Genomic DNA, 22,682 nt, shown 5'->3' on the forward strand with positions numbered 1-22,682 from the left:
TGTAGTGTCCCCTTCCCCAAGGGGACATAGTCTCCTATTCATTTAAGGGGTTGTGGGTCTATAAACTGGCTCAAGTTTGGGAATTGATTGAGGGGCCATGACTCTCTATTCTGGCAATTTGAGTTAGACTGCTGTTCACTTGACCTAGAATTCTTCTGCTTGTAGAGATCAAGTAAATATTTAGATTTCCTATCTATTTCACTCGTAGGGACACCATGATAAGTAGCCATTGCCATAAGTCCGTATGAGTCAGACTATTCTGATTACTGCTTTGACTTCACTATCCATTATGGTAACCAAGCCCACCTTGTCTTTGTCAATTGAGTGCCCTCACTTGGCTCCTACCACCCTGAGGTCTGATCAGCCCCATTATAGTTAGGTATCTTAATTCAGTTAGGGCAGTTCCCACTGTCAAATCTGACTTACATAAAATAACAATCACAGCAGTCTTCAAGAATGCTGGGGCTCCCTTCACAAATTTGTTCCTCATCATTGTGGTAAAAGGTGTGTCCCCTGGGCACTTCATATGTGGCTCTGTGGTCTCACCTGATAAATGCACTCTAAGATGCCAATTTCCCTAAGACATTGGATTCCTTCTTTTACAGTTTACCCAGGCAGGTCTGGAACTTCAGCTTGATTTAGTGTAGGCCACTTCATAATCCATGCTTCAGTGAACCAACCAAATAAAACTATTAGATCCTTTCCTAATCTCTCCAGCTGAAACGTGGAATGAAGAATCTGTGCCTGGTGGGCCCATATCAATAAACTCAGACTGATCCAACTTTATGTTCCTTGCCCTACTATCCCACACCCTTGATAGCCATTCTCACACATATTCCCCAGATTTCTTTTGTACCCGTTAGAAAACTCAAACAGTTCTTTTGGAGTGTAGCATACCTCCTCCTGGTCATGGTTTGTACTTCACCTTTTGGGGCTCGCTGGGACTTAAATCTGGTTATAGGATTAGAAGCAAAAATGGGTTGTGGGGACGTGTTCTGAGAACATTCAGCAACATCCTGTAGGGCATCTGCCTCAGACAAGGCCCCAGGCAATGACTCTGACACCTCCCCAGGGGATGATTTAGACAAAGGCTCTTCAGCCACAGCTGGATTAATCTCATCAAATGGGGGTGGAGGGGATAGTTGTTTTACTGGGGAGGGTGGCTAGCAGACAAGATGGAGTAATCGCTTCAGATTCAGGAGTGAGAGGCCGATTCTGTTGGCAGGAGTGACTCAAAAGAATGTAGGGGCTCAGCATCCCCAGCTTCCTGATTATCTGCTCATATGTCCCCTTCTCAAATTTCAGGATCCCATTTCTTTCCAATCAATGCCCTTACCTTAACTTCAGACACCATTTGAGTTGGGACTTCAATTGCATTGCAATTCAGCCACTCTTAAGATAAGGCCCTGGGTTTGGTTTTCAACTCTGTTGCTGCAAGAAATAAGGCTTTTTTTCAAGGTACAGGTGGAAACTTTGAGGTCATTTATGCAGCATTTGAGCTATGACCCTGAATCCCTGGCATCATCTCTTTCTTTCACCACTTTGTCTAGTGAAAATAGGACCAACCAACCAGCTTCCTTATATTTTGCATTCTGAGAAATTTTGTAGAAAGGTATCAAACATGTGATCACCCAGAACCTTGCTTCTCACCAATGCCTGATCAATTTGTGGTGATATTTTGCATATATCTATTGCTACCTCATGCCATAGATTAGCAGTGCCCTCTTTACTACTGGAAGCAGAGTAATCAACATCTTTAAGACTAACCAGGCTTGAGAATCAATTTAGAAAACTCATCCTTAAAATTTTGTTTCTCTAGAACAACTTTTGGTTCCAAATGTTTTATAGGCTGGATTTGCTACGGAAGCAAAACCAGTGATATATATATATATATATATATATATATATATATATATATATATATATATATATAGCCCTGGTGGTGCAGTGGTTAAGAGCTTGGCTGCTAGCCAAGAGGTTGGCAGTTTGAATCCACCCGCCACTCCTTGAAAACTCCTATGGGGCAGCTCTACACTGTCCTATAGGGTTGCTATTAGTCGGAATTGACTTGACAGCAATGGGTGTGTATATATATATATGGAAACCCTGGTGGCATAGTGGTTAAGAATTTGTCTGCTAACCAAAAGGTTGGCAGTTCAGAGAGAGAGAGAGAGGCAGAGACAGAGAAAGAGCAAGAGGAAGATTTATATCAAGGAAATGACTCACACAGGTTGTAGAGGCTGGAAAGCCCCAAGTCTGTGGGCCAGGCTGGAGGCTTCTCCTGGCTCATGTAGCTGCAGGGGCTGGTGAACCCAAGGTTGGCAGGTCAGACAGCAGGCTGCTGGCTCACAGGCTGCAGAGGCCAACAAATCCCAATATCAGCAAGATTGGCAGGTAAGATGGGTAGCCCACTGACTTACAGGCTGAGGAGGCTGGCAAATCCCAAGATCAGCTGGTAAGCTGCTAGCTCAAGTCCCAAGAACTGGAGATCAGATGAGGAGCCAGCTGCTGCATCCAGAGTGAGCAATAGCCAGTGAGCTTTGCCATAAAGTCCACACACATTGGATGTCAGCCACACCCCCAAGGGAACTCTCTTTCAACTGATTGGCTGCTTAAAGCAGATATCTTCATGGAGATGATTACATTATATCAGATCTCATTGCAGAGGTGATTACATCATTACATAGCTGCCAAACTACATCACAACTGCCAAACCACTGAGAATCATGGTCCAGCCAAGTGGACACACAATCGTAACCCATCACAAAACCCAAGGAAAGACAGGCCCCTACAAGCAAAGTTGAAATGTGAGCTCTGTTGTTGTTAGGATACAAGGAATAGCACAGTAATGCAAAAACACAGTAGTTCAAAGAAATATATTTCTTCTCTTATCACAGTCCAGAGATATGTGGTTGACCATAGGCTTGGATATAAGTTTTTCTATTACATAAAGAGGACAAATAAATCTAAGGCAAGAGATTGTAAGAAAAGGAGAAAGATCTTGCCTCTCTCTCTATTCTCTCTCCCACTTCATGTCTCCAACCTCTCCTCTTTCTTCTTTGGTTCCCTAGAAGAAGGGGACACTGCTGCAACACGGGTAACATTTTTTTGAGATATTCATACAGCAAAATTTATAAGTGCAGTTTAATGACTTTTGACAAATGCAAACACACATGTAACTCACACTCATCAATATATAGAATCTTTTCTTCAAAGAAAAGTTCCTTCTGCTCCCTTCCACCCCAGAGGCAACCACTGTTTTGATTAATAGTGTTTTTCCTGTTGCAGAACTTCATATGAACAGGCTGATACAGTACATAGGCTGTTGTGTCTGGCATTTTTCACTCAATATAATTATTTTGAGGTTAATTTATATTGCTACATGTTTTAGTAGTTTGTTTATTTTAATTGCTGAGTAATATTCCATTGTATGAATATACCACAAATTGTTTATCCATTCTCCTATTGATGGACATACAGGTTTTTTCCAGTTTTTCAGTACTGCAAGTAAAACTGCTATGAGTATTTATGTTCAAGGATTTTGTAGACTTACATCTTTATTTCTTTTGGGTAAATACCTAGGAGTAGGATTGCTAGATTCATGCCATTATTTTCTTTTTTCTTTTTGCCTTATTGGATTCCAAGCAACATCTTTACTCCAAACTTTACAAGAAGAGGTGGGAAAAAGTACTCTCCTTCCAACGATGTTAGAATACTGTAATTAAACTCTCACACAAGATAAATTTTTGTTTTAATAGTGAAAAAGTTTTTTATTGCCTTTTCATTTATTCTGTTCTATTTTTTTTCTTGAACTTGTGTTGAATTATTGACTGTACAATGTTGCTTCAAAATTATCCCTCCTAGCTACCCATAACCAGTGTTTCTGGACTAAATCTGAATGATTTGATATGGTCAGCTAAAGGCATTTTTTTTTTCTCCTTATCAGCTACTTAGTCTTTCTAAGCCTCTATTTTGTCACTTGTCAGATGGGTATAATAATAGTGTCTTATCTCATTGAGTTGTCGTGAGAATTAAATGAGGTAATTTATTTTAAACCCTTAACCCGATGATAAGGATGTAGCTCAACAAATATTTGTTGTTGTGAGCCATGGAGTTGATTCCAACTCCTGGTGGCCTATATGAGAGTAGAACTGCCACACAGGGTTTCCTAGGCTATAATCTTTGAGGGAGCAGATTGCCAAGCCTTGTCTCCTTTGGAGCTGCTTGTGGGTTTGAACTGTTGACCTTTTGGTTAGCAACTGAGAGCTTAACATTGTGCCACCAGTGCTTCTGTGAAACTTAGAGGCCTTGAAAATGTTAGCAGTTATATTATTTTGCTAGGATTCCTGCCTCCTTTCTAACCTTATGCTGTGCCTTTAAATAGTCTATGTACGTTTTATCTGGAGCCACTACATGTCTAGTGCTCCCTCTTGACACTAGGGGAAAGGTTTTCATTTTTCCCTTGGCTAACTGACCTTGTGCTAAATGATCCCAGGGGTGACTCTGACACCCGCGTCCAGAAGAAGGAGCATGTGGCTTCTCAGTGTCTAGATATAAAGGCCCTGTAGAGAGTGGGAACAGTGACATCCCTCACGCCAACATGATCAGTCTCCAGCCTACTCGTCTTATTCCTCTTCTTTCAGAGTAAGCTGTTTTCAGCTCTTCTCTAACACTTTTTAATCGTTCATCTGATACTGTGATGTAGTAGGTGAGTTTAGAAGCATTTAAGGTGGAAGGATTGGCAAGGATGTGTGTGTGTGTATGTGAATATTTAGGAGTACCTGTAAGGGATGGAGACCGGGGGCTAGGAGAGAGGAAGTGGAAGGACAAAGGATCAATAAGCCAAAGACTGAGAAAGAAATTGCAGCACAATAGGACACGGGAGGAGTATGGGCACTGGAGGAGATATCAGTGGCACTAGTCCGTGGACACTGGTTAGAGACAGGAATAGGAATGCAGAGGGGGATCACATAAGGCTCAAGGAAGATCTAGGGAATAGAGACTTGTTAATAAATAGGTTTGTAATAAGGGTAGCTTAGAGGACAGCTCAAATAGAGGTCAGAATAAACACAGCCAGGATAGGGGATACTAGTAGGGCTATTCATGAAAATGGTTCAGGTTTTAAAAACCACCTCATTTTTGGGCAAAACAAGAAAGCTACTAAAGAAGGATTAATTCACTAATTCCATGCCTTTTATGTTCAAATATTTCCTATGTACCTATTGATGTGCAGGCTCTGTGCTTATTACTATGAACTCCCCGGTCTCAAAGTGGGGAGGAATCTTGAAGAAGCTCTCTTGGGAATCTGGATGTCAACAGTATCTAAACCTGAAAAATTCTCCTTGTTCTCTGCCCTGACTTGTCCTGCATTTTGCAGAACATATACAGAAATTGGGAAAGGAAGATATTGTGGCTTAGAGCTGGGGTTCTCCCTATTTTTGCTACCACATCACAAGGACATGGCAGATAACGTTTATACATGATACACCACCATATGCTTACTGAAATTTTGACAGAATTCCTAAGATATTTATGGGAAATAAAACAAATGGGCAGATGAATATTTTTCTTGAGGTGCGTAGCCATTAAAAAATGTGAGTCTCCTCTAAGAGTATGTCAGTAAATCTAGCTCAGAACCTCTGCAGTGTAGAGAAGACTGGCTTTAGATTATGAAAACATTTTACATGCCATCTTTTAAGTGCATGTGAATGGGAGTGAGGTTATTAGAGGTATAAATCTGAACTTGCTCCAATTTATTAAGAGAGTAAACCATTTCCAAAGTTTGGTACTTTATGTATTACTAGAAACAAACTTCTTGCAATAGTGTCTGCCATGTAGTGTGCTGCAAACAGAGTCCAGGCCTATGGCCTGAGGGGAGGGCAGAGCTGTTTTATCTACTAGGGACAAGTCTTCAGTGTATAGAGCCTGTGCATTTTGAAGAAACTTCCAAAACAAAAACCCATTGCCGTTGAGTCGATTCCGACTCATAGTGACCCTATCGGACAGAGTAGAACTGCCCGATAGAGTTTCCAAGGAGCGCCTGGAGGATTCAAACCACCAATCTCTTGGTTAGCAGCCATAGCGCTTAACCACTATGCCACCAGGGTTTCCTGAAGAAACTTAGTGGTGAAAAATCTGAAACAAATGTACAAGGAACATGAAAAAATGAAATTAATACTTGTTTAAATAAATGTCTAGACTATGCAATTAAGCAAAAAAGTAACTGTAACTCAACCCCCTATATAGTTATCTGAAATATATATCTAATGTGGTCTTTGGGTGCATCTTAATATGTTTTTCTGTTATTAGGAGGGTCTTTCAAAATTAAGACTGTGTAGAGACATAAAAAGCCTTTACATAAGCCCCTAAATAGGGAATGGACATCACCCAAATATAAAGTTGGGTGGGGCTCACAGAAGAAGGGAAGACACTGGAAGAGGAAGGGAGAGCAGAGTCTGGTCAGGGGCTGCAGCTAGAAGTGGCTCCATTTCTCCTTAGCCTGGACCATGTCTTCCATATGATGTCCACTCCCAATTCTCCCTTGTTCTAGAGCTGAGGCAATGACTCCCACCCCTCTGCCATCTCCCTGGGGGCTTCTGAAAATGATGGAGAGAATCTCTCTCTGCTTCTACTGAGAGAGATAGGTGTTTTCAAGCATTTGAGGAAAGCTGCCTAGGTAATTCTTTTTATTTATGTGTTTTATTGCACTTTAGATGAAGGCTTACAGAGCAAACTAGCTTATCATTAAGCAATTAGTGTACATATTGTTTTGTGACATTGGTTGCCAACCCCATGACACGTCAACACTCTCTCCTTCTTGATCTTCCCCATCACCAGCTTTCCTGTCCCCTCCTGCCTTCTTGTCCTTGCCCCTGGGCTGATATGTCCATTTAGTCTCATTTTGTTTTATGGGTCTGTCTAATCTTTGGCTGAAGGGTGAACCTCAGGAGTGACTTCACTACTGAGTTAAAAGGGTGTCCAGGGCCCATACTCTCGGGATTTCTCCAGCCTCTGTCAGACCAGTAAGTCTGGCCTTTTTTTTTGTGAGTTAGAATTTTGTTCTACATTTTTCTCCATCCCTGTCTGGGACCCTCTATTGTGATCTCTGTCAGAGCAGTCAGTGGTGGTAGCCGGGTACCATCTAGTTATACTGGACTCAGTCTTGTGGAGGCTGTGGTGGTTGTAGTCCATTAACCCTTTGGACTAATATTTCCATTGTGTCTTTGGTCTTCTTCATTCTCCCTTACATGACCGCTCACAAGCTTTTAAGACCCCAGATGCTATTCACCAAAGTAGAACAAAGAACATTTTCTTTACAAACTATGTTATGCCAGTTGAGCTAGATGTCCCCTGAGACCATGGTCCCACAGCCCTCAACTCAGTAATTTGGTCCCTCAAGGAGTTTTGATATGCCTATGGAGCTTCTGTGACTTTGTCTTGGTCAAGTTGTGTGGGCTTACCCAGTATTGTGTACTGTCTTACTCTTCACCAATGTTACCACTTATCTGTTGTCTATTTAGCATTTTTCCCTTCCCACCCCTCTCCTTCCTTATAACCATCAAAGATGTTTCTTTTTGTGTGTAATATTTTCGTGAGTTTTTATAGTAGTCGTCTCATGCAATGTTTGTCCTTTCGTGATTGACTTATTTCACTCAGCATAATGCCCTCCAGATTGTGAGATGCTTCACAGGTTCATCATTGTTCTTTACTGTTGTGTAGAATTCCATTGTGTGTATGTACCATAGTTTATCCATTTATCTGTTGATAAGCACCTAGGTTGTTTCCATCTTTTTGCTGTTGTGGACAATGCTGTAATGAACATGGATGTGCATATGTCTATTCATGTGACGGCTCTTATTTTTCTAGGATATATTCTTAGGAGTGGGATTGCTGGATCATTTGGTATTTCTATTTCTAGCCTTTTAAGGAAGTGCTATATTATTTTCCAAAATAGTTTTACCATTTTGCATTCCCACCAGTAGTGCATGAGAGTTCTAATCTCCCTGTAGCTTCTCTAACGTTTGTTATTTCCTGTTTTTTTTTTTTTATTTGTGCTAGTAATACCGGGGTGAGATGGTATCTCATTGTGGTTTTGATTTGCATTTCTCAGGGTGGGAATGGCTACTGGCTGGGTAATTCTGACCCAAGTTAAGTCCATCTGCTAGTAGGCCTGCCTGACGCACAGCCAAAGCTTCTCAGGTCTACATTCTGAGATACTGGGTCCATCTAAGAGGCCTGATCTCAGTGCTATTTTTCTCTTCTTGGGCACTTCTTTCATCCCTTTCCCTCCTCTTCCTAGGAAAGGGCTTCCTTTACCCATATTTGGGTGAGAATAAGCCTTTAATGTTGCTAAATATTCATTAATGTCTTTTGCCTCCTGGAAAAACTATAATAGGATGATGGCCAAACAGTTATAAATAAAAATAATAGCCCACTCTTCCAACCACTATATAAGGATTAACTCATTTAAGCTTTACAATTACCTCATTAAGTTTGTTATCCACTGTCTTAGTCATATAGTGCTACCATAACAGAAATACGAAAAGTGGATGGCTTTAACAAAGAGAAATTTATGTTCTCACAGTCTAATAGGTTGCAAGTCCAAATTCAGGGCATAGGCTCCAGGTGATGGCTTTCTCTCTCTGTTGGTTCTGGAGGAAGGGTTCCCCTGGCTGAGGAGCCTCTCAGGCACAGGGACCCTGTGTCCAAAGGATACACTCTGCTCCTGGTGCTGCTTTCTTGGTGGTATTAGGTTCCCCACTCTTCTGCTTGGTTCCCTTTTCTTTTATCTCTTAGGAGATAAAAGGTGGTGCAGGCCACACCTCAGGGAAACTCCCTTTCCTTTGGATCAGGGATGTGACCTGGGTAAGGGTGGTGTTACAATTCCACCCTAATCCTCTTTAACATAAAATTACAATCACAAAATGGAGGACAACCACAGAATTCTGGGAATCATGGCCTAACCAAGTTGATACACACATTTTTGGGGAGACATAATTCAATCCATGACATCCACTTTTTACAGGTGAAAAAGACGAGGCAGGCAAAAGTTACCTAACTTGCTCAAAATCACCCAGCTAGTCAGGGAAGAACTGGGAAATGAACTCAGAAAGCCTGGCTCCAGAGCTTCACATCCTCACCTACTGCACTGCATTCTCTTCCATTCAACATGGCTTTCTGCCCTTTCTCTACCATTCTGGCCCTTTTTTCTTGTTCAGCCCTATATTCTCTTAGGGCTCCGGGAGATACTTTCTGTGAGACTTTTTTGCGCCTGTGACGTTCCTCTCTTATCACCCTGGACTGTTTGCTAAATGAGCCTAGAAAACGCCAAAGGTGCTTGCCAAAGAAGCAACAGACGCTTAATAAAATGAATATTCTTCCTCCCACAGAGAACAACTTTTGTTCCAGAACCTTCTTAATTCTAGTAGCCAAGCAGGTCTCGCTCCTCCTCTCCCTATCCCCCCTTTGGTACCTTACTTTTGGGGTAATAAAATATCAGTGAAACTGTGAGAAGATAAACAGAGCTGTTTTTATGAAGACTTATATCAGGCACCTTACTGTTTTCTTGAGAAAGAACATGTTGATAACTGGCGGAGTTGGGAGAAGTGCTGAGAAAGTAAAGGTTTAGTAAATTTACTCCTGAGGAAATGCATTTTTTTTCTAGTAGGGCTTTTGTTTATATAAATTCAGGGTAAGTTCTTTAGCATAGATGCCGAGCAATGCTACCAGTGGCCCTTATTTGTGCTTATCCTAGAAAAGCTCAGCCTTTCCTCTAAGTAAAAGTTGAATAATATTTAAAATATACTGGCTTGTTGTTAGATGCTGTTGAGTCAATTTTCAATTCATAGAGACCCCATGTGACAGAGTAGAACTGCTGTACAGAGTTTTCTTGGATGTAATCTTTACGGAAGCAGATTGCCAGGTCTTTCTCCCAGAGTCGCTGGGTGTCTTCGAACTGCCAAACCTTTTGGTTAGCAGTAAAAAAAAAAAAAAAAATTTTTTTTTTAGCAGTAAGAGGATGTTAAATCATTAGTCTGCCCAAGGCTCTTACTTGTCTGAATCAGGCCTGTTCCCTTCCCTGCACCCACTGAAATTCCATTGCTCCCTCCTCAGAGTCCGTCATGCTCTAAGCCAGTGTATCTACTTAGAGTCAGAGGGATGGACTCATAAATTGGGTTTTTATTTCTTTGCATGCCCTCCTCCTTGAGGCCTTCTGGATACCATTAAATACATTCAGTGTTTATTTGTTACCTTTTACTCCTGATTCTCTCTTTTTCATTCTCTTTCCGTAATCCCTTTTCTCCATGTTCCCTTTCAGATTCTTAATCAGTCACCTTTTCCCCTGCCCTAATAGCTGGTAGACAGTCCAGAGCTTCAGAAGGAACAGATATTACCTGAGTAGTGGGAAGAACTGAGGTAAGAAGGGGTCCATACTTAACCCTTCTCAGCAACAGGGAAAGATGGACTCTTATTGAGGTTTAGAGAAGAAGTGGGGCAGGAAAGAGGGCTGTATTAGTGGAGCCGGTGATAATGAATTGATTCTCTGTACTCAGAACAATTTCCCTGAGGGACTCTTATGGATAAGGAGATCTAGACACAAGCAAGAGCCACCTGTATGGAATTTCTAGGGGCAGAAGCTTGAGAAGTTTAGGAGGAGCAGGCAATGAAGATGGCCCCTCTCAATCTCACCTTCTACCCCACTCTCCATTGCCTTTAGGGAGGATTTGAATCTAGGTCTGAGTAGAGAAATATATCTTTTAGGCTCCTTCTGAATTTCCATTTGGTAATCCATTTTCTTGGACAGGGAGCCCCAGCTTCCAAGATGTTCAGCAAGTCTCATGTGAAATACTGAAGGTAATAGCTAAATTTAATATGATTAAATATAATCAAGTTAAAAAATAGTTTAATTAATAGGGTTCCAGGAAGGAGATGTTATTATGAACACTGACCTTTACAAAGTGGTATATTAAGTCTTAAGGAGGTAATTTAAAGGTAAAATATGGATGAGCAGAAGTGGAAGGGAAGGGAATTTAAGGTAAACACAGACAGAAGGAATGAAAGGGACAAATGCAACAAAAGTAGGGGACAAATCCTGCTGTGTAGAAATGGTAGAATGAAGTTAGAAAGGTATGGTGGGGTCAAGCTCTGGGGCAAGAGGGTTAGAGCCAGGGCAAAGCCTCTATTGGCTTTTAATGCATGATCGAGACAGAAGTTCAAGCAAGCTAGGTGCTGAGGGCCAGAAACTATTCCTACATCAAAGTGTGTATTCTCTGGGGAATTTCCCTAGAAAGTCCTAAAATTCAAAAATCCATGCTATCCTTGGTGATCTCTGCCCGTCTTCAGAGGTGCTTTCTATTCCTATCCCTTTCAGCAGACTCATCAGCTCCTCAGTCATTGTAGAGAGGACTCTAAAGTGCATCATGACTCAAGCCAACCTTACCATCTTCCACCCTGCAGTTTTTGTCCTACTTGGCATCCCTGGGCTGGAGGCTTATCACACTTGGCTGTCAATACCCTTCTGCCTCATGTACATCACTGCAGTCCTGGGAAATAGCCTCCTGATGGTAGTCATCATCACAGAACGCAGCCTCCATGAGCCCATGTACTTCTTCCTCTCCATGCTGGCCATGACAGATATCATGCTGTCCACCACGACTGTGCCCAAGGCCCTAGCCATCTTCTGGCTCCACTCTCATGACATTGTCTTTGATGCCTGTGTCACTCAAGTCTTCTTTGTCCATATGATATTTGTGGGGGAGTCAGCCATCCTGTTGGCCATGGCCTTTGACCGCTTTGTGGCCATCCGTGCCCCTCTGAGATATACAGCAGTGCTAACATGGCCTGTTGTGAGAAGGATTGCTCTGGGCATTGTTACACGAAGTTTCTGCATCATCTTCCCAGTGATCTTCTTGCTGAAGCGCCTGCCCTTCTGCCAGACCAACATTGTCCCCCATTCCTATTGCGAGCATATTGGAGTGGCCCGCTTAGCCTGTGCTGACATCACTGTCAATGTCTGGTATGGCTTCTCGGTGCCCATTGTCATGGTCACCTTAGATGTGATCCTAATCGCTGTGTCCTACTCACTGATCCTCCGAGCTGTATTTTGTTTGCCCTCCCAGGATGCTAGGCACAAAGCCCTCAGCACTTGTGGATCCCACCTCTGTGTCATACTCATGTTTTATGTTCCATCCTTCTTCACCTTATTGACCCATCGCTTTGGACGTAACATTCCTCGACATGTCCATATACTGCTGGCCAATCTTTATGTGGTGGTACCACCGATGCTTAACCCCATTGTCTATGGTGTGAAGACTAAGCAGATCAGGGAGAATGTAGCCCATCAGTTCTATGAGATCAAGGCTTGGTGCTGTGCCTCCCCTCTAGGCTGATGGCTCCTCACATATCCCCACTCCCCTTTTAATCAAGGAAGCTAGGTGTGAAATGCAGAGATTTCCAGGACTGAAAGGGATTTTCCTCTTCTTCCTTCTCTTTCTCTTCCTTCTTCTCCATCTTTCCTTCCCCAACTTTTCTTTGTCTTCTGTCTTCACTTCTTTGCCTTCTTCTGCAGTTTCTTTCTTTTTTTTTTTCTGCTTTCGTCTCACCTTCCTCCCCACCAAAACCCAGAAATGATTACTAAGTGTACATGACTCTGATATGAGCATTTGGTATCTTCAGTAGACCAGATAAGTTCCAGAAGCACAGGGAGCTGGACACACAATATGAAGCGAGGACATGAACAAATGAATGAAAACTATTTTGTATTAAACATCTCAAGGAGGTTCAATTTTTCTTTTTTAATCCAAAGAGTGCATTGATTCTTTGTACAGAATCAAGTAGCTTTCATCTTAAGACAGGGAGCAAAGGCCCTGAGATTGGAGAGTACCTGTTTGAGAAATAGTGAAGAGACTACTGTGGTTAGAGGAGAAGCAAGTAAAAGAGAAATAGACTATACTATACTATCAGGGAGGTAATAAGGGGTTGAGTGTGGAACCTAGAGACTTATTAAGACAAGGAACAGAGGGGCCCCCAAATCTGCAGACAAAGTAACAAGAAATGGGCCAGGGTGCAGAAACAAAGCCATTCCCCAGAACAATGGGGCAGGGTATCTAAAAATAGCCTGAAAACTTTTTTAAAGTTGTCTTTCAGAAGCAGCTGGAGAAAACCAGGCCCAGGGACATGCGCAGAACATTCACCTGTGACCGCTGTGTGGCCTTCCACCAGGGGCAGTGAGGGACTGCAGCCCCAGCTGGGGAATTGAATCCAGGGAATGAGAGACTGCACAGGTGCGATACCCCATAATAAGTCCTGCTACGAATCCCAGAGGCCTCCAGGACAGGAGCCACCTTGGAAAGCTGCTGCGTGAGCAATGTAGTTAACATATCCCCGCCTGTGTCTATGAATAAACATGAATCTTTTCCCACCCAAGAACTTTTAAAAACTCAGGCCTGTCTTTTGTTCTATGAGACAGGGGTAAGCATTACTCTAGGCCATCCTTGTCTCTGCTTACAAGCCTCTTCAATAAAGCTTTGCTTTTGTGGAAAACTATGTGCCTTACCTGCTCATTCTTGACCAATGAGAGACAAGAACCTTATTCCAGTAACAATCTCACTTGTAAAATGGCAAAATTTTTTTTTAAAATAATTTTTATTGAGCTTTAAGTGAATGTTTACTAATCAAGTCAGTCTGTCACATATAAGCTTATATACACCTTACTCCATACTCCCACTTACTCTCCCCCTAATGAGTCAGCCCTTCCAGTCTCTCTTTTCGTGACAATTTTGCCAGTTTCTAACCCTCTCTACCCTCTTATCTCCCCTCCAGACAGGAGATGCCGACACAGTCTCAAGTGTCCACCTGGTACAAGTAGCTCACTCTTCATCAGCATCTCTCTCCTACAAAATGGCAAATGTTTTTAAAGAAAAGCCATGCCTATTGTTAGGCCATCTGAAAAACTCTTGCTCATTCTTCAAATTTCGGTTCAAGAACTGCCTTCCCTACCTTTCCTTATCTTCTCAGGCAAGCCAAGCCTCCTATCTTTGTACATCTTTTGCATCTTATACAAATCTCCAAATGTGTGAAATAAATTGTAATGGGTTGTTCATTTATCTGTACCCTCAATCGATTGTAAACTCCTTGAAATCAGAAAAGCATGTGTCATTCATATTTATACGCTGTGTGTATTACAAAATGCCTGGTACATAATAACTAGTTAAAAAAAATGAATGAAAGAACAAATTAGAGCATAACTGTCTTCCTGAAGTCAGAACATGACACTCAAACAAGTTAAATTAGTCCACAGAACCAGTTATCAATAAATCAGCCCCCCACAAAGGCTGTTTGACACTATGGAGGCAAATCAGCTTATTTCTCATCCCTTTACTTGTAATGCAGAAACCAGAGAATAGAAAGAGTAGGAGGAAACAGGGTCCTCTTGATTCTCCTGCCTGGCTTCTGACTAGCCCCAGGGAATTATAGCACACTTTTTATGGGCAGGTTAGCAAAACTGAAGTAGTTTCTTGGGGTTTACAGTCTTGACTGTCATTCATGCTTTTCCTGAAAAGGTCTTGCACAATCATTTTCTAAATCACCACCTACAGTAATGAGTTCTACATTTCTCTCTCCAGCCCAGAAAGATCTTTGGAGTTTTAGACTTGTAAATCCACCTATCAAATGGATAACAAAATCTCCTCCAAAATATGTAACTCCCACTCCAACTTTTCTTCCTGTGTTCCTTTTTTTTTTTCCTAAAAACTATGTTATGATGATCCCATCAACTTCAGTAAACTGGAAATTCTGGAATATTTCTTAACTCCTTCCTCTCAGATGTGTTCCTCAGCAAGTAATTGATTTAGACGCTTATTGATTGTACCACTAAATGGTTAAGTGGGTGGTATTTGGAATCATATCAGGATCAAGTCATGTCTCCATCATTTTCTACCTGTGTGAACTTGTGAAATTTAACATTTTTAGTCCTCAATTTTTCCATCTGTAAAACAGAGATAATGGTAGTGCCTCACAGGGTTGTTGAGAAGATTAAATGAAATAAACCATATATTGTATAGCACTTAATACAATCCTTAGTTCATAGTATCTGAGAAATATTAATGCCAAATTATTACTATTGTTAGTATTCTTTTTTTAACATTGCCCGTAACAGTTACTTATACCCTTATCATCTTTCGTTTCAGATATTTCGTTAGCTTCTGAACTGATTTCAATCTTTTACACTTTAAACCATAAATAGACTCTAAGTTAAGTATTCTAAAAGGCAGAGCTGACCATGCTACTTCTTCGTCAGATACTTTGGAGGATTCTTCATTACTTACAGAAGTGTTTTCTACAAAATATTCTGTAGAAATAGATATCAGGTATCAATGGATGTTTTATTAAAAAGTTCCATGGTCAAATAAGCATGGAAAATGCTGACACTCTATGAGTCATGCACATGACTGTCCAAGAGAAGGCTAGAATTTGCAGCATTCCTCGCATTTATGTGTCCATAGATATCTGTATCTATGACCATATATTTTTTTACACCTCTAAAAAATCCTAGTGTTCCATTAGCCACAGTCTGGCAATCACAGGACTATAAAATAAATTCTAGGTTGAGCATTAATAATCTGGCCCTAAATTGGAAACTCTGGTGGTGTAGTGGTTAAGAGCTACAGCTGCTAACCAAAAGGTCGGCAGTTTGAATCCACGAGGTGCTCTTTGGAAACTCTATAGGGCAGTTCTACTCTGTCCTATAGGGCCACTATGAGTAAGAATCAACTCAACCGCAATGGGTTTGGTTTGGCTCTAAATTGCTTTTCCAGTATTGTATCAAAACACACCACCTAATAATAATAGTAATAATAATAACAGCTGTTAGCTGTTGTTGTTAGGTGCCTTCGAGTTGGTTCCAATTCATGGTGACCCTATAGGACAGGTTAGAACTGCCCCATAGGGTTTTCAAGGAGCGGCTGGTTGATTGGAACTGCTGACCTTTTGGTTAGCAGCCGAGCTCTTAACCAACAACCCACCATGGCTCCAGTAATAATAACAGCAGCATCTATGAATACATCATAAGATTATTCCATGCTAGGGACCATGTTAAAGGCTCTGCTGCATTATCTCATTTAATCCTCATAAAATCTCATAACCTAGTAATGTTATTATCTCTATTTTATACACAGGTGAACCCAAGACTCAGAGAGGATAAACAATCAAGTTTGTGCATCTCCCAAATGGTAGAGTACCGATGTCAACTCCTCTTTGAAGTCTGTATCAATTCCCCCAAGTCAGAAGTTATCACCTTATCATCTATCTGGTTCTCCACAGTACTGACACCTATGGTCTTAACTGATTATTAATTATTGTATTTATGAACCCACCAGAATGTGAGTTCTGTGAGGGCAGAGAGTGTCTTTTTCTTTGTTATAGTTTCAGCATCTAGCGTAAAGTTCAATATGCATATTTAAAGATCAATTAATTTATAATATTGGTGAGATGGTTGACCTCTGGATCCTTCAATTGTTAAATATTATCCAATTGTATGAATGAAAATTACTTGGGGACACACACATCCCACACTTAGCTCATTCTTCGGCTCTACTATTTCTTCTATCTCGTCACGGGTTTCTATGTACATTGAAGTCTAGCAGGTATGGGCTGGACTTTAATATCGTAGGTATTGACTAGCAGCAATCTCAAGCCACTCTGAGTCCATAGGTTAGCCAGATGTACAGTTATTGACAGATGCAGTATGTACAGAGAGCTTCAGGAAGGACATTGTCTACCCTGTCTGGTTCCCTAGTTAGTGGTCCGTGGAGACTGGTTCTGCTGGGGTCTACTTCTGTCTAATTAAACCAGACACTCCCTAAAGACCTGGTGGGGTAGAAATTTTCACTTCACCCACAGGGATTCCTGAGGGTGAGGTACAAACACTGTCACATTTTATTCCAAGTTCTCTGCATCTGGCAGTTTCTTTTACACGTTGGGAAAGAACTTTCTCTTTCATTGGGGTTAGTTTCTGGGCAGGGATTTGGTTCATGGGATTTTTTTGGAGTTTCATGGAATAAACCCAAGGAACTGTTGTTCTGGTAGGTCAGGAGAGAATTTCTAACACAGCTCATGACTATCTGTGACAAATTAATTTTGTTCTGCTACCAATATCTTTCTCCTTTATCATCAGGGGAAACCTCTTACCCGAGACCTACAGAATCACTTTATTGGGCCAGCTCAATCAATTGTTCTGTTTTACTCTTGGCACCAAGAATCCTTCTTTCAAATAGTCTTGATCCCTTGTGGGCCTGAGACCACTTTAAAGTGATAAAGGCCACTCTGGCAGATAAACATTTAGAGAATTCAGTTGTGTAACATAGAGCTGCATGTGAGACAGACAGCATGGAACCCTAAGCCTGTATCAAAGGTAGACATTTTTCCTTTTGATCCAGATACGTAGCTCCCAGGAAACCCATTCAGCATAGTTTTACAGTCTTCCTCCTTTCCAGTACCTATGTAATACACATTATAATCACTTCCTCATAAGAAATAGTGCTGAAGGAAACATTATCAGGGGAGTAGGGATAAATCAGCTTGCTACTGGAAACTCATTTTTTTTTGGCCTTACTTCCTTCCCATCTTATCCTTTTAAGCATATGGAATCTTAGGATTTTCAGTATCTAAACACTAGTTTTTTTTTATCCATAAGCATTAAAGAATTATGCTTTGCTTAGACATCCTGTCTCTTAGATCCCCCTTCCATTCTCCATGTCCAGCATCAATTCCTAAGGCAAACGCCTAAGATTGCATACATAGGGATGACAGCTTCGTATGTGCTAGACACTGTTCTAAGGCTGTACATATATTAATTAATTTAATCTCACAACACCCCTATTAAGGAGATATTGCTATTAGCTTCAATTTTACATATAGTCTATTTATCCAAAGCTAACCAGCTGGCATTGAGTAGATTCTGATTCATAGAGACCCTGTAGGACAGAGTAAATTGCCACATCTTTCTCTAACAAATTGCCACATCTTTCTCCTGTGGAGCAGCTGGTGGGTTTGAACCGCCAACCTTTTAGTGAGCAGTCGAGTGCTTTAACCACCATGCCACCAAGGCTCCTAGTCTGTATATCAACCAGGCAAAGATTCTAAGAAGATAAGGAGGGTGTAGTTTATCATCAAGTTGATCTCACCAACATATAAAGAAAGATAGAGGGCTGGAAGGTGGGAACATTTCTTTTTCAAAATGGCAGAGCTGCTCCACTGCCTAGTTGACAATCAACTATGACTTTATTCCTGAAGTGGGGAGTCCCAAATAATCCCTTAATTCCATGGAACCATTTTAATACTATTCAACCAAGATTGGATGTATCCTTTCATGATGCAACCTTAAAGCACCTGTGACTTTAAAAATATAGTGTCAACCAGGATTTTGCACTAAACTTTCTTGAAATTCCTGAAAATGGGTTTTTCCTCTGACCTATTCTTTGCCTATGTTTAATTCTTTCCAAATTGATGTAATGGGACACAGATTTTTGTGTGTATGTTTACAGATTTTTCCATTTGCCAAAAAATTCAGTTTTTGCCTGCTCAGTTTCCCCCTTTTCTATCACAATCTGAGGAGAATTCTTTTTTTTTTTATGTTTGTGAAAATTGTTCTTTGATCTTTTGTAAAACGGAGTGAGGCAAAAAAGTCAAAACACTGATTTACCAAATTAACCATTGAGAATGACAGAAGTTGGGAAAAGTAGAATAAAAACATCATGGACTAGGGGTAGGAGATTTTTGCCTATAGATATGAAGAGAAGAGTGCTAGAATTGCTTTGACAAAAAAGTATTTTAATATGTGTTGCTGCAAACTATATGTTTTGTTTCCTTCCATGGATTTTGATAAATGGTGGCAGAGTGTTTTAGTTATTTGAAACTCATGTCTGGTTGTTGGACTGTGGTTCTCTGACCACAACACTAATACAAGCCTGGCTCTTATGAGTCCTGGGTTTGTTGAGGTTTACTTTTGAGAGCTTCTGTCCAGGAATTTGGACTTAGGTGTGATGCTTAGCTGTACCTTGGAGTAACATTATCATTCTAGATCTGAAACAAAAACATTATCTCATCATTACTGCTGGACTGCAGTAAGCGTGGAAAAAAAATTATGACAAACTTGAGCCTTTTTCATATATTATTTATTTATTTTGTTGTTGTTGAGAATACACACAGCAAAACATTCACCAATTCAACTGTTTCTACATGTACAATTCAGTGACACTGATTGTATTCTTCAGTAGTGCAACCATTCGCACTCTCCTTTTCTGAGTTGTTTCTTCCCCACTAACATAAACTCATTGCCCCCTAAGGTTTCTATCTAATCTTTTGAGTTGCTGTTGTCACTTTGATCCCATATAGAATTCTTAAGAGAGCTTAATGCTCAAGGCAGACATTTTTTAACTAGTTAAGCTAAACTATTGTTTGGTTTTAAGTAAACTACAGGAAATATTTTTGGTTTAAGGTTTAAAGATTATCTCAGGGCATTTGTTTCAGGTGTTCATCCAGCCTGCATGGCTCCAGAAAGTCTGGAGTCCAAGAGAATTTGAAATTCTAGACAAACTTGAGTCTTGATGACCCTTATGATAATATCTAAAGACCAAACAGATAATATAGAGAAAATTCTAAAATCAGAGATATAAAATTTGGGAGTATTCAAATTGTATGTACAACCAGAAACTCAAATTCACGCAGTGCTGTGAGAATTCACTAAATTGAAGATATTTGAAAATCTCCCTTAGCAAGTAGCAACTGGAAATTAGTTTTTATTCTAATATCCACAGACCTCATTTCTTAAGAAATAAATGGTGCAGAAGTACTTATATTAAAGCCAGTAAAATTTCTCCCTGCGTATATGTCTATATCCTAATTAATCAATTAAAAAAAAAAAAAACCTATTGCCGTTGAGTCAATTCTAACTCATAGCAACCCTATAGGACAGAGTAGAACTGCTCCATAGGGTTTCCAAGGCTGTAATTGTTACAGAAGCAGGTTGCTACATCTTTCTCCCACAGAGAGGCTGGTGGGCTCAACTGCAGGCTTTTTGATTAGCAGCTGAGTGCTTAGACCACTGCACCACCAGGGCTCCTTTAGAAATGATAAATTTCCCTTTGTGAAAGATAAACATTTAGTTTATTTGCACTACTGTCTCCTTCCCTCCCACTGTCTCAATTTTTAAGAGTTGTATTATTTTCCATTCTTTTAAATCTCAAACAAAACAAAACAAAACAAAAAAACAAAAAACGAAAAAACCCAAACAAACAAACAAAAAACTTTAGGCAGTGCCTTTTTATTTCTCTGCATGTAAGACAAAGATATTAGGTTACATTTCTTCCCCTTGACCTCCATTTCTTTTCCACTTCTCAAATTCTTATCCCTACCTTTACATTTTCAAGGTGGACAGTATTTACATCATACAGTTAGGTCTTCTGTACTGTGTCTATAGGCTGATTATAAAAGTGGGAAATCAAGAATTAGACATCTTATTATAATTATTTAACATTGTTTACTACAGGGGCAAATGGTGTGCTGGATTTCTGTTTTCTTCTTTTAGGGTCCAATGCCACAACTCCTGAACAACTTGATGCTCCTGGCATCAGTATCAACTGCATTTTCTTTTTCTGCACACTGTCAATGGATCAAAATCATGTCACTTTAAAAGATTGCTTTATAAGTGCATCATGGCTTTTTTTTTTTTTTTTTAATACAATTCTTTCATATTACCCTAGATTTCTAAAGGAGCCCTGAAGGCGCAAATGGTTAAGTAATGGGCTGCTAGCTGAAAGGCTGGTGGTTCCAACTTACCCAGCTGCTCTGTGGGAGAAGGACCTGGTGATCTGCTTCAGTAGGGATTATTAAAAGAACAAAACCAAACTTTGTTACCCTTGAGTCTATTCTAACTCTCCAGAACACCGCCACATCTTTCTCCTGCAAAGGGCTGGTGTGCTCGAACCACTGACCTCTCAGTTAGCAGCCAAATGCTTCAACCACTGCATCACCAAAGCTCCTCTGTTCTACACAGGGTCGCTATGAGTCTTAACTGACTTGACAACATCTAACAACAACCACCCTAGATTTCTAATTGCTTTTCTTTGTCTCGTTGCCCAGTTTCTTAGCCATTTTAGCTATCCAGTTCATCCTTCCCACGGAAGTTTCAAACATTCCTCGTTATATAACAGAAATCAATTTCTGAAAACTTATTAAAAAAAACAAAACCCAGTGAATATTCTGTATAATGAGAACCTGTATTCCATTATTTTAAATGGAAATAATAATAATATTTTGCCAGCCCACTTGACCAATTTCTCCAAATATTACTAACAGTTTTAAATACCTACAGGAACTTTGGGTGATGCTAGGCAATGAGTGATAATTGAGGATTTTTTTTTTTTTGTTTATTTTTAAATTTTGCACACTAGTGAATGATTCAGCAGGCTGGAATCTCACTTAGGTAATATGGGGCAAGATGGGATTTTTAATAATGATATTATTTAACGGTTTGAATTTGCCTCTTGGCAACTCAATTCTGGGGTGAATGGATCTGGTTAACTTGGTTATGCCTTATTTTAATTTAAATTTTTTCCTAAATAGCCTGTGGTTTTTATTTTTACTTCTTTATTTGACCCAAAATTATTCAGGAAAGAGATTTTTAGTTTCTGGGGTGCTAGATTTTTAATACAGATTACAAATAGTTTTCTTTTTTTAGTTGGTATTGCCAAAGTAAGTGGCTTGTTCTTAAAATTTTTGATCTGCTCTACTAAATTGATACAATACATTATTTTAAGTCATTGAGAATCCTTGTAAATATCCCTCAAATGTATCACATGTTTATTTAGAATCATCCATTTCTCCCATCACTACTTATTACATTGCCTTACTTTTTACTGCACAAGTACTTAACTATTTTTTTCAATTTTAATACCTTGATTTTTAACTATTTAGAAAACTGTTGTTGCTTAAAATTGATTTTGAGACTTTTATAACCTTTTTTTAGCATTCATAATTTCATTTATTTGTGGAAAAACCAAATTAGATAGTATGACATGAAGTAATTTGTCTATTTGAAGAGTAAACTGGGATGTAGGAATGAGTTGATGAGAAGGTTAGTTGACCAGCCAGTATGTGAATCTCCACATTGCTTTGTTGTCTACATAGCATTATGAATACAGTGTTGCCAGGTGGAAACCCCAGGTTCTGCTTGGTGTGACTCGTTACAGCCAATAAACAAAGGCAGAGGTTGGAGAAGAAAGGCGCCTTTATTTTGTTGCACCAGGAAAGGAGAAATCAGGACTGCTGCCTCTAAGACTGCTTGCTGGCAGCTTGGGGAGGTGGGCTTTTATAGACAACAGACAAGGAAATGCAAGGTCATGATGAATATTCAGGATTGACCTTCATATAGGAACTCAGAACTTGGGAATGACTAGACATTTTCTTTAGACAAGGGTTTGATTCTCCGGGATGGGGGAAGACTTAGCATGTTAAGTCTCTACCTAGAGATGAGTTAAGGTCATCTCTGCCCCATTCTCTGGTTATCTTGTGAAGGACAATTTCAGAAGAATGTGTGACCTAGTCTGTTCGGTGTAGGAGGATAAGCTAGAGCAGGTGTCTCTTAGAAGGGCTGGGCTCTGAGGCTGCCTGACTCAATAATACTT

The 22,682-nt window shown here is 40.2% G+C and overlaps 1 protein-coding gene across 1 annotated transcript; it reads left to right on the forward strand.

Annotated features, from left to right (window-relative positions):
- The first annotated feature begins 10,026 nt into the window (after positions 1-10,026).
- On the forward strand, positions 10,027-12,603 carry LOC100669286 (olfactory receptor 52B2). The gene has a single exon (XM_003412060.3). The coding sequence runs from the start codon at positions 11,421-11,423 to the stop codon at positions 12,387-12,389; it is 969 nt and encodes a 322-aa protein (XP_003412108.2). The 5' UTR covers positions 10,027-11,420; the 3' UTR covers positions 12,390-12,603.
- Positions 12,604-22,682: the final 10,079 nt, after the last annotated feature.

Source organism: Loxodonta africana, chromosome 7 (genome assembly GCF_030014295.1).
Source record: "Loxodonta africana isolate mLoxAfr1 chromosome 7, mLoxAfr1.hap2, whole genome shotgun sequence".
Taxonomy (NCBI): domain Eukaryota; kingdom Metazoa; phylum Chordata; class Mammalia; order Proboscidea; family Elephantidae; genus Loxodonta; species Loxodonta africana.

What these genes read in the sequence shown, in the direction of transcription:
- LOC100669286 (XM_003412060.3), top strand. Translation starts at nt 11,421, where the DNA reads ATGACTCAAGCCAACCTTACCATCTTCCACCCTGCAGTTTTTGTCCTA.